General features: G+C 39.9%; 1 protein-coding gene across 1 annotated transcript in view; it reads left to right on the forward strand.

Annotated features, from left to right (window-relative positions):
* The first annotated feature begins 5,868 nt into the window (after positions 1–5,868).
* LOC102211197 (cholecystokinin receptor-like) overlaps positions 5,869–13,205 on the forward strand; it is a 70,328-nt gene continuing 62,991 nt past the window's right edge. Inside the window, exon 1 of the mRNA XM_005754654.1 lies at positions 5,869–6,272. Coding sequence (XP_005754711.1) covers positions 6,152–6,272 — 121 coding nt within the window. The 5' untranslated portion in view covers positions 5,869–6,151. The remainder of the gene's footprint in view (positions 6,273–13,205) is intronic.

Here is a 13,205-nt window from a genome sequence, read left to right on the forward strand (position 1 = left end):
TTTGGTGTTAGGTGTTTAAACAGATTCCAAACATTGTCCACCAAAAACTGAAAGGGCTTAGATCTAAATGAACTTTTGGTTTTTATTGAGTTGACAGGATGTTTTCAGTATCATAATAGTGATTGTGAATTCCTGTTCTGATACCAGTATTTACAACAATCTGTCCGATAGTCGATACTTTTTTCAGTTTTCTTATTTTTGTTTTATCCGAGGGATACAAAGAAGTCTTTAGTGTAACAAAATAATTAGAATGTTTTGAACTCTTTTAGCTTTTAAAGATTTTGCCAGCACAAAATTTGTGTAACATAACACATTTCGGTCACTGATCCTGGTAAATACCACTATATTTGCTGATATGCTGGTATCAACAAAGGCTATATTGGTCTATGCTGATATTTCTCTAAAATATCTTCGTCCATGCATTCTATGAAACATATATTTTGAACTTGCAAACATAACGGATCTACCAGCAGAAATAGCCAACAATCAACTGGAAAATGGTCAGCAGGAAGAGAAATGGTTCTAGGATTGATCCAAGTGGAACACCAGCTCACTCTTGGATCTAAAAGGTACCATTAACATGTATTTACTGAGTAATTAAATAAATATCTTTTACTCATTTAAAAACAAGATTATGACATGCTTATATGACTACTGTTATGTACTGTACAGGAGGATTTGAAGATTAGTTACATGGTTTTATTTAAACTGCTGTGATTTAAATTTAAATTTAAATTTAAATTTAAATTTAAATTTCAGGCGCTACGATAATGGTAATCTAAGCTTTACAAGCTATACAGGGTTCCATTTTAATACATCACACTGATCCCACACAGCAAAAATACTGGCTCATTTACAATTTGATGGCAGCAACATATCTTTGAAAGGTGGCAGAGGGCCATGTTTACCACCAGTGTTGGTCAAGTTACTTGAAAAAAGTAATCAGTAACTAATTACTGATTACTTCCCCCAAAAAGTAGTCCAGTTACTTTACTGATTACTTATTTTCAAAAGTAATTAATTACTTAGTTACTTAGTTACTTTTTAAAAACACAATTTACAACCTGAATAGGTGATAAAGCGATAGATCTTTCAGCCCAATTCTACTTTTTCTGCATAATCCATCACACAAAATGTAATCAAATGGAAAAGTCTCTTTTTAAAACTTGTTTTATTAGTTTTAATCTTTTAACTTTATGCATCAAGCAAAAATTTAATTATATGCAACATTCTCTGACTGGAAGAAATTTGTTTAATATTTAAACCTATTTTCTGCACATTCCAGCACATAAAATAAAATATTTTTTTGTGTTTACACTCACTCTTTCAAATAGATGCAAGTAAAACACAGCAGAAAATAAATAAAGTCAAAGACTCAGCGGTCCTGTTGCTCTATTTTCACCTGTAAAGCAGGAGCGGGGTAGGCGGAGGTTTATCCTGGTGCAGGTGTGCCGCAGCAGTCAGTTGAAGAATCTGTGAGTTTCTCTGTGAATTTCCCATTACGTCGTTGCGCACTCGGTGCTTGCTTGGACGTTTAGGGGGTTTTTTTCGCTGTAAAAAGGAGGTTTCTTCCCACGCACAACGGAATCAAACTTAAAGTAAGGTCAGTACTTCCACACTTTAAATGCTGCACGCTCATACTCTCTCCCGCACTCGATATATGATCCACTGTTGATCTGCACACAGCTGTTGTCACGAATGTCGCACTTGCTTACGTCACTGTCATGAGACATTCTCGCAAAACAATCACGGTTTTAGTAACGCAGTAACGCAGCGTTCCTACGGGAAAGTAACGGTAATCTAATTACCGTTTTTGCAATAGTAATCCCTTATTTTACTCGTTACTTGAAAAAAGTAATCCGATTACAGTAACGCGTTCTCTGTTTACCACCCTGTGGCACCCCCCCCCCTTCTTTGAAGATGTCTGTAAACATCTGTGAATTGAAGAGACCAGCTCCTGGACTTCTGGGAGAGGAATGTGGCTCAATTCTTGCTTTTGCACCCATGCTGTTGTAATAGCTGTAGTATTTGGTTTGACAAAGAACCCATCTGGAGCATGTATTGCTCTAAAACCTATATATACCGTTCAGCATCGATAGTACCTTTCCAGTTGTGCAAACTGCCAATGCCAGGTTTTGATTTTTCTGACCACAGAACAGTTTTGCCTCAGTCCACTTTTAATGAGGAAGTTGGTTTAGAAAAGAAGGCAGCATGTGTAGATCATGTTCACTTATGGTTTCTTCTTCGCATGATAGCCGGCATTTGTAGGTAGCACATTGAGCTGTGTTCACAGACTTCTGGAGGTGTTCTTAAGCCTATGTGATGATGTGTGTGACAGGATCATGTCTGTTACAATGCAGTGCCACTTTAGGGCCTGAAGATCACAGACATTCAACACTGATTTTCAGCCTTTTTTAATCTGTAGCTCTGCTCTAAAAGAACCTATGTACCTGGGCCCGCCTACTACGCTTGCAAAGGTAAAATGATTGGCTAGAATTCAAAGTGTGTGACATCTCAGGGGAAATAAAGCACCGAAAAAAAGCACCGAAATGTGCGCTGCTTTTCGGTCTGGTTATTACCGTTTATGTCAGCCACACAAATATTTCTCCAGATTGCACAATTTGTAAATGGATTTCTTTTAAAATTGGTGTCTTTCTCCTCATCTTTACTTACCAGAAACTCTGCCTCTCTAAGATCTTTTTGTTACACCCAGGCATGTTACTGATCCATTTCCATTAACCTAGTTAGCTGCAAAATGTCCCTCCATTTGTTTCTTTTTAGTACCACTTACTTACCTTTTGTTGCCTTTGTCCCACCTTTTTATGAGACTTTTTGCCGCCATCAAATTCAGAGTGACCTTTTTTTAATTTAATATATTTTCTATGTTCTATTTTCGATAAAATATGAGTTCATGAGTTTGGCTATATTTACATTTTAGACATGTTATGACCTGGCTTAAAAGCTGCAATATAAATGAACACCAGAATTCCACAAAGAAGAGGTTTTATTTTAAATTACATAATAAGTTAGCTAAAACAGCTGGTACCACTAAGACAAAGACTGGCTGCAGAGGGGCGTAACAGACAGCAAAGCAACTTTTTCAAATTGGGATTGTATTATGACATCATAATCATACTTCATGCAAAGTTTGTTTCATCTTTTTTTTTTAGCTTTAGGGAAGATTGGTCTATGCTCGTTAATATTCACTACGGTGTTTTCAGCTACTTATGAAATCTTACAATAGGTGGAATGACAGAGGCCTGTTTGAATTTCTCAGGAGCTTGAGTGCTTTAGCTGAACTGCATTTTCTTTCAGTGAATTTTCACTCCACCAGTTTTACAAAAAGGAAGAGGAGGTTCTGACACTCCCGTGTATCAAAAGGCAAATTCCCCATCTCATCAGACAGGCTGATCATGACCTGCGTGAAGACCTTTATCTAGTGAAAATCAATGCAGAGCAGCTGCCAAACTCTCAACACTGAAGGCTCCAGAGGAAGAGGAAGGGAGAGACTTTTGGCATTACTGTAATAAGCCGTTATCCTACAAAATGTGGAAAACCACCAACACATGTTAGCCAAGCTGGAGCACACACACACCACCCACACATAGGAGCAGCACAAAAGCAATAAGAGTACTTGTAAAACCATCCCCAGGACTGACAGCAACCATATAACAAATCACAAACACAAATAGTGTAGTCTTCCTCCCCCACAGTGCAAACGAAGTCCCCCTCCTCCCCCGCTACCTCCAGACACTTTTCAAAGCATCATTTCTCAAGCAGCAGCACATGAACTAAACGAAACCCAGAGGTGCTTATAGATTGTTCCTCATAAACAAAGCCATCACGCTGCCCATCAGGGGTCTCAGAGGGTCTCACCTTTCTCCTGTTAGACAAACAGCTAAATGGAACATTTAAAGTTGTTCCACAGGCTACGAGAAAATACCGAGACACTCTTTCGCTTTAAACAATCATTTATAACAGCTAATATGTAACCAAGACAATAACATTCACAGTAATATGTTCTCATCACGAACACAGGATGTGCAACATGTAACGTATACTTTATTGATCCCCGTGGGGAAATTCCTCTCTACATTTAACCCATTCACTCAGTGGGCGCCCGGGGAGCAGTGTGTAGGGACAGTACTTTGCTCAGGGGCACTTCAGGGTAGCCGTTCAGTGGATTTGAACCCCTGACCTCCCGATCATGGGGCCACCACTCTACCTACTGAGCTATCTGTTCTTTGGCACCTCTGCTTTACAACCAGTTCATTTAAGAAAAGGTGTCTTTTACTTCTACTGCTCGTGGCAGTACTGATTGTTGGTCAGGAAATCTTTGATCCAGGAGAATGTGGCAGAGGGGACCTGAGGGTGGTCCAGTTTGGTGGTGAGGATGTCTATGGTGTTGAACTCTGAATTGTAGTGCATGACGTGCATCATGTAGCTCTTCCAGTTCTCCAGATGGCTCAGTGCTATGTGATGGTGATGGAATCCTGCGTGGACCGATTTACTCCGAGAGGAAGGTAAGCAGTCTCTGATGTGGTGAGAAACTATTGAAACACCTCATGACTACAGACGTGAGGGATATAGGTCTGTAGTCATTGAGATGGTCTATTTCAGACCTTTTGGGGATGGGAATGATGGTGGAGGCCTGCAGTTGGTCTGCCCGTGCTTTGACCACAGGCCCAGCCCCAGGGATGTGGACAACGCCTGGGCCTCTCCTGGGGTACACCGCTCTCAGTCTCCTCCAAAAACATTTTAACAATGAAAACACTCTTTTTAAATTATAATAATTAAGCAGACGCATGGTGTTTCCCCATTTTTTATTATACAGATGTACTTATGGGAGCTCATATCAAACAAGGCCATATTGAAAGAGTGAGACAAGTGTATGTACAAGTGATGCAGCTGAGCCAAACGCTGCCATGCTGGTTCACACCTGATGCTTAAACCTTCTACCTATAAGGGACAGTAGATCAGGAAAAAAAAACTTGCTTAAAGAGAAGGTGCTAAAACAGCTGGTTTCAGACAGAGGATGAGCTGACATTGCTGCACCAAGGCCCACATCTAAGAAAAATGGGCTGTGAATCATGCAAAGTGAATCTATAGAGTCCAGAATTGAAAATATAGCACTGGATGCAAGCGTAGCAGTACCTCCTCTACATGAGTCCTTTTGCTTTTTGGCCAATTCAAATGACAAATGTGAGAGACAGATGTGGGTGGATCGATCCAAATATCAGTAATCAGTATTGGTATCTGATTACTTTGTTTCTGTCCTCAGCATGCAGCCCACTGATCTGTGTTCAACAAATTATTTTTCTGGAAAAGAAAAAAAAACAACCTTCAAACACACACTGTGAAAAACGTCTGAACCTTTTCAAATTATTGATGATTCATCTCACAAATCATGACATACTACTCTCCCCTACATAATCTGCCTATATAGCTGAAAATATCGATATCTGTATTGGCGATAGATCATATTTACTTGGCATCAGATCAATACCAAGTGAATAAGTATGGCACAGAACTAGTGAGTGATAAAGAAAATGATTGGTTTGGTCAGGTGGATTTATCACAAATTCTTAATAAATCTTGTTAAAATGGATGGAGATCCAACATCACCCAAGCACGTAGCCCTGCATGGACACCCTCATATAAACGGTGTCTCCACCACTGCTGTGGTATCACTTAGAAAAGGAAGCTCTGGAGCTGATCGAGCTTGAAGTCAGTCCACCTACGGATGAGCAGCAGCCAGTTTGTGTATGATTTCTCTAAACTGTTGCAGTGACGGTGGTGTGAACAGAGAGAGAGAGAGAGAGGAAGAGACTGTGAGAGCTCCTCAGTTGCCTTAGCAGCGCAGCCTCATTCCTCCACAGTCGGGCTTCAGTCCGCTGTACTGCGCGCTTCCCGGGGCTTCCCTCACGGCTCCCCATCAGTTAACCCTGTCACACTCCGCCTGGTCTCCATTTATTCCACCGTGCTCGAGATTTTAAAAAGAGAAGAAGAAGAAGGAAAAGAAAAGCAAACAGAACTCTGGGCCGCCTCCAAGTTTCCTAAACGCCCCTTCTCCGGCTGTTATGAAGGAAAAGGTGGCAGGCTGATCGGCTCAGTCACTCAGCGCAGGTGTGAAACCAGAAGCGAAGAGAGGATGGCTCTACGGACGGGGAACGGGACTGTGACGGAGTGGGGGAACCTCAGCGTGGAAGTTAGCGACTACAACGTGAGCAACACGAACCGCTCCGTCCCCAGCAGACCGGCCAGAGCCAGAGGTAAGAGCACACAGTTTTCCACAAATGAATCATCCAGGCTGAGGTGTTAAACCGCTACAGATGGCACCAACACCTGGCCCCAGACCCGGTATAAACAGATAAGGTGTTAAACCCTAATGTTGTTATAATAATGATAATAATAATAATAATAATAATAATAATAATAATAATAATTATTATTATTATTATTATTGTTGTTGTTGTTATTATTGTTATTGTTATTAGTCTGATTTGGCTTAAATTGCCAACATTGTTCTTCAATATTCATCTTTTCATACAAACTAAATGTGAGTGATTAAAAAAAAACAGCTTTCATTTCTTGTTAACAGTGTTGATTCCCTCCAAGTTACAAACAGACAAATGACTAATTCCTTGGTTACAAAAATGCAATCAATAGACCTCATGTAATTCCCTCTCCTTACTCAGATATGTAGAACACCAAATGATGTTTTACCTACAGATCATTTCCCCCCCACACTGTGTCAGATCTGTATTTTTAAAAGAAAGCCATTTGCAATCAGGAGTTGTTTTCTTTCTTTCTTTCTTCTTCTTCTTCTTCTTCTTCTTCTTTTTAAATCAGCTCTCCTCATCCTCATTGTATGTAACCAATCACCCAGCTTTCCAATTTACTGCTGCTTCTCTCTGCATCAATAACGCCCCAATCAGAATGAGCAGCAGCAGCAGCAGCGGCAGCCTTGTGCAGAGTGAAAAGCAGCTCTAATTCCGAGTGTTTGTTCTTCTCGCTCTCAAAGTGGGCAGGAGATTAAGCCCAACACCAGAGAAGATAAGGCTCTCACAATAAGTCTATCAGGACACCAGTTGAGCACACAGGCTGATTTGGAAAATGAGGTTGAGAGGCTCTTTTTAATTTTTTTCCCACCCCCCGCCTCTGCTGCAGTATCGAGAAAATTTCAAATCTTTCCTCGCTAAATAATTCAGAGCCATTCCTCCTTGTGTGCTGCATTACTTTTATTGACCTTATATGTGAGGCAGGCATCAACATCAGTGGGGTGATCTACCCAGAGAGCAATCTAACACTGTGAGAATTGTGGTCACATTGCTACGTCCACCTCACATGGCTGGCTGGCACATAAACTTCTTTTTATTCATCTTCATCCTTCAGGGTCTCCTCAGGCCATAAGACAGTGATGGATATGAATGTGTATTGTTACTCTCAGATATCCACAGCTGGGGCAGTAAATTAAAGCCCCACCCCATCACTTGAATTCCTGATGCAAAAGGAACAGAAATGGTTTGTTTTGATGTTGGGGAGAAACAAAGAAATCAATTTAATATTATAAATGGACCTTGATGATAGCTTTCAACATAAAGTGTTAAATTTAAGGTTAAATTCCACATCAAAAGTAGTTTAGGTGAAATTCATTTTAAAAAGTTATTACAGTAGATGAACACAGTGCAAATATATTCTCAAACACTGAAGTGGGTTTCATTTACTCTACAAAGTAGCTTCAGTTATTTAGCAACAATCAGTTTCATCAACTCAAAAATGGGAGAACATTTCAAATAAAGCCACATTAATTTATACAGTGTAGCTGTAGATTCATATTAATTAGTAACTGTCTTCCGCCATGGGTGAAGGTTTTGTTTGCACATTTGGAGGTTGGGCATTAAGCGAGGACCAGAGGGATGCTCACCCTGGAAACTTTATGGAGAGTTTTGACTCATTTGAATGCTTCATTTATCTTTTGTTTACTTTGTTATTAATGTTATTTATGTAAAAGAAAACACAGAAATCTGCAGTCACTGTGCTGACAGTTATGTTTTTTGTCCCTGGCATCCCTCCTGAACTCCTGAAATCTATGTTTTCACTATAGAATAATGAGCAGATCATTTCCTCTCCCACTTGTTTCTCCTATAAGACATCATTGTATAGTGACAGATCCCAGTCACAGCTTTCTGTAGCCCAGAATGGGATCTTTAAATAAATTCTTTTGTCTAATGAACAGTCAGAAGTGATGGGTGGGTGGTTTATAGCTGTATTTCTAACAATTACAGGGTACAACTGCAGCCTGCGCTGTTAAGCATTTCCTTTTCTCTTAGTTACTATAGAAGTCTTCAAGTCGTGAGGTTTACCTCTCTGGGCTGGAATGGAAGTTTAAAGCATGAGCAAAAAGAGAAAGGAATGGGAGCATGCTGCTGTTCTAAAAAACTGGCGTACAGTAGATTCCACACTCACTCAGGCAGGTCTGAACATGAATATACGATGAATGTATTTTTAGAAATCACATGGCGTAAGCGTTGCAGGGATCTCATTATTAAACTAAACATCTTGAAACGCACTTAGAAGGTGTATTTAATGTTTTGTTCTTTTTTAACTACAGAAGAACCAACAGATTTCAGTTAGGACAGCTCAAAAGAAGACTTCTGTTGTTATCTGCAGTCATTTATGTGTCTCTGTCCTGGATTAGACATGCATGTGGATGTGCATAAGTCAGCGAGTGCAACAGAAAAGCTGGAACACAGAACAGAGCAGGCGTTAGTGACATGAGATGTGACAGTGATTGTGTCAAAGGCAGCAAAGAAGGAGGCCCTCAGGTCGAGATGGGCTGCAAAGCGACAGTTGAACAGAAACTGTGAGTAGGTTAATATATCTTAACCAGCCTACCCTATTTAAGTAACCGGCAGGATGTGAAAGACTTATGCTATACCTGATTTTAAAGAAAAAGAAAGAAATTCAAGATGTCCACACTGAGGTCAGTGGGAAGAATATATTGCTTTCATTCACTTGCACCTTTTTCTTTCTGATTTTGATTTCTTTGTATGGTTTTCTTTTAAATTTACATTCTGCAGATGACTGACATGTTTTTACCGCTTGTCTGAAGAGTTGCTTAACAGATAGAGCAGCTGTAAAATACCGACTGCACAGAACTAAAACAACATCGGACATGCATCATTTCAAAAATAATCCTTCTGGACTCCTGAGAGCAGTTCAGTTCAGACACGGTGCTGCTTATGTGGAATATCTGTAGCTGCACCTTGGCTATGCTTAGACACTCTCCGTTCTCCAGATGATTCAAAGTGGCACTCTGCTGAGCTCACCCTGTCTTGCGATGAGTTATCTTGAAGTGGATCTCATGAGCATTAAATGAACATTTGTTTTTAGAAGGAATCCAATAAGTCGCCTTGGGCACTGAGCAAAAGTGGAAAAACCGGAGAGCAAGACAAGAGACGTGCTGCTGCAGAGTCAGCTGTGCACAGTATACACAGTAAAAGAGCTGGGAGTTTCTAACATTGTACCCATTTCTACAATGTTGTATCTTGTGGAAGAAATTAGAATCTTGTCCCCTTGGGGTGTTTACATAGAGGTGTTGTCTGTCATAACGCGATCACAGTAATCAGAGCTAATAATTGGAACATTTTGAAGCAACTTGTTGAGGTGAAACAAATTGCATGAATGCACTGTGAGTATAAAGATTTGAATCATCCTGATAATGAGAAGCTGCATCTTGATAAAATCCTGGTCTCTTAGTAAACAGTTCCTGCCTTTGCCCTCTCATCAGGTTACTCCATTAAAACAGCACATACAGATGAGAATAAAGTTATCAGGCCACATATGAATTAAAGCTTCTGTCAAAAAAATTCTCAAGTGCTTTTTTCTGCAGAGTGAGGGATTTTTAATATAGCATTTTTAAACATACTAGCTTCCATTAGAATTTTCTGTTTGCACACAAGAACAGCATTATTTTAGAAAAAGCAAGAATCATTAGCCCCCTTTTATTGAGCCATAACAAAAACCACCGCTGTGCAATGATGTGCTTTAACTCAACGCTCAAAGCTTTTAAAATCAAGTTAAAACAGAGGTTTTTCTTCTCATTTACACATAGTATAAAAACTCAGCAAGGATTTGAGTTGTCACTTGAGAAAGCATAATGCCAGAAAGAAAGACAGATATACAAAGTTATCAGAGCATTTCTGAGTGTCAAGACCTGGAGTGAGAAGTATGAAGAAATTCAAAGAGGGTCACAAAGTTTAGAACAAGCCTGGCAAAAAGAAACTAGTGAGAGATGGGTATAAAGACCCCAGAAAAACTGCCAAGACACTAGTGAGTGACTTAGCCAAAGAAGGCAATCACTAGAATCCTGCACAGGATTGGATTGCAAGGCTACAGACCAAGACAATCTCTACTTCTGCAGAAGAGACATCTTCAAACCGCTAAGAACAACCTGGAGTAAAATTATGTATACTGAAAGTGTGTCCTTTGGTCACATAAGATGAAACTAGAGCTCTTTGGCCGTAGAAATGCTGCTTATGTTTGGAGAAAGAAGGGGCATGCAACATAAAGAACTGTCCCTGCAGTGAAACACGGCGGCGTGAGCACTATGCTGTGAGGATGCTTCAGTGATTCTGGAACTAGCAATCTTGTCAAGGTGGAAGGAATCATGAGAAAAGAAAGATAAGTGAAATTTTTTTAAAAGAAAACCTCCAGCAGTCTGTAGCAAAACTGATTCTGAGTCATCCCTTTGTCTTCCAACATGACAACAACCCAAAACATACATTGCTTCTGGAGAACTACCTCCAAAAAACCAAAGAGAATGTTATTGTATGGCCTGCACAATGCTCTGGCTTTAATCCCTTTGAAAATCTTTGGGATGAACTGGAAACTCAGGTCCATGCAGGAAGACCATCAAGTCTGGAGGAGTCTGAGAGACTCACCCTAGAAGACTGGACTGGGATTATTTAGGAGACATGTGTGAGACTTGTTGACAACAACAAGTGTCTGCAGACTCTTATCCAGTAAAGGATATACTGTTAGCATCAAGGGGGCTAATCATGAGTTTTTTGGTTTTTGTGAAACAATTTTGTTTTTTTGCACAATATATAATAATGTAAGGATCCAAAATAAAAGTAGGATGTTTGGAAAAATTCCCAGCTCTATTTAAAAGAATTTGGGAAATGCTTAAAAAAATAGGAGATTTTTAAGGGGGGTTAATAATTTTGTCCTCATCTGTATATCACAGATCTACACGGTGTATAGTGACACCAGCACTAATGAAGATCACATCAAACAGGAGCACGGTTTCAAATCCTTGGAATAGCTGTATTGATCTGTAATGTTCTCTGTCTGCACTCTGGCTTTATTAACTCACGGCAGCGGAAGACTGGAATGAAGCCCAAGCCACAGTCATGTAAGGTTACCCAATATCGGTTAGGCTCAGTGCATATAATGGGTGGTTAATGTCATTCTCAGTTAATCCTTTGTCATGCGATTCACCAGAGTGGTCTTAGAGACAAAAGAAAGACCTGTTTACAGCTGTGGCACATGAAAAAAGAAGTTTATTGAATCTAGCTTTAATATTTGATTGATTCTTACTTGGTGAACTTTAGGTTCCAATTAGTAGTTGGGCTGCATCGTGTCTCCTGGTGCCTCGCTGCTGGCTCAGTTTACAGCGTGATTTATAGAATTTCAGTGGCAAAAGCCTTGACTGAATGTTTAATTCAACACAGAAATCCCTAAAGGGGAAGCTCTTGTAATAGCTATGAGTTGCTGGCTCCAATTAGAGAACACAGAAGCGAATGAGAACACCACTGAATTAGTTTCAGTAAATTGGGGGTCAAACAGTGAATTCCCCTACTTTTACCCCTACTGGTTAACACTTCATTGACAGGAATTTTACTCCATAGTGATCAGCAAGTTTTCTTAATGGGTCTTCAAACAGAAAGAGACTACCAGTCCTGTAGCAAACACAAACCTTGGAATGCCAGTAAATTTCAATCACTTTTAGTGATGACAGGCAACATATCTATTAGGGATGATCCTGAGCAGACCCTGAGATAAACGTTGGGTAAAATCTCACTATTAGATGTCAGTAGATTACAAATTGCAGTTAATTTAATTCTGGTTTTGTACCCCTCCCAATTCAAATTCATAATCCCAGCTATGGTGGCTGCTGAAGGACAAACATCTCTGGTCACTGTTCATCTGTAGTGAGTTCAGGCTGTAAGTCTGCTGTTTACCTCAGCTGTTAATATGACTGCAGCGTCCGTATCCCGAGTGTCACATCTATTTACTATAGAGAAAGCTGTACATTTTTGTGAAAGGAGTCCGATATGAGTCAATGTGCTCACTTCTGACTGATGACAGTGATACTGGGGTTGTAGCTGTTTGTTTGTTTGTTTGTTTTAGCTCTGTTAGCTGCTGTTGAGCATTGTTAGCTGGCATTAGTAACATTTTCTTTGAAGTGGATGTAATATTTTTTTACACAGACACTTAAATTCTCATACAATTTAAGAATGTTATCAAGCTGTTTATCAGAGGGAATGTGTGATTTTCAGGGCACTCAGCCTAACACTTAACAACGGGAGGGTTGCATGTCTAATCTGCTGACAATAAACAATTGCAAAAGGAAGGGAAAGACATAACCACAAAGAGACAATTAAAATAAATGCAGGAATGTTAAATGGTCATATTTAGCTTGCAAGAGCTACTTGTGAAATTCAAATCTTTGAATTAAAATAATCTCCTAAGGTGTACTACATATGTGGCCGACTCTAACCACTTACATAAAATGTGATTAGGCAGAAGGCAACACCCAGCTTGGCCACGGTCCAACGCGGCAACATGGTGGCTTCTATGAACAGCCTGCTCATATGTATTTGTAATGGAATAGGTCCAAGTTTATAAGTAACTTGTACATAAACGTTTACAAGATTTATATACGTAAATAGTCATATATAGTTTGGTGGATACTAATCTTTGAGAGCGTGTGTGGGAAACCGTCCAGAAGTGGTGGCTCGTCAATTGCGACCTCTCGAAAACTCAGAAATTGATGTTTTTGAACCGTAGCGGTGAGAGAGAGGAAGGACGCTAGCATCAACTAGCTAGAGGAAGATGTCAACTCCACGGAGCATCAAGTGGTTACCTTTCTATGGTCCAAAGGTGTGGAAGTGGATTATAACAACATTGAGGCTTGC

The sequence above is a fragment of the Pundamilia nyererei genome, unplaced genomic scaffold (assembly GCF_000239375.1).
Source record: "Pundamilia nyererei isolate P.nyererei 1_Seehausen unplaced genomic scaffold, PunNye1.0 scaffold00618, whole genome shotgun sequence".
Classification (NCBI taxonomy): domain Eukaryota; kingdom Metazoa; phylum Chordata; class Actinopteri; order Cichliformes; family Cichlidae; genus Pundamilia; species Pundamilia nyererei.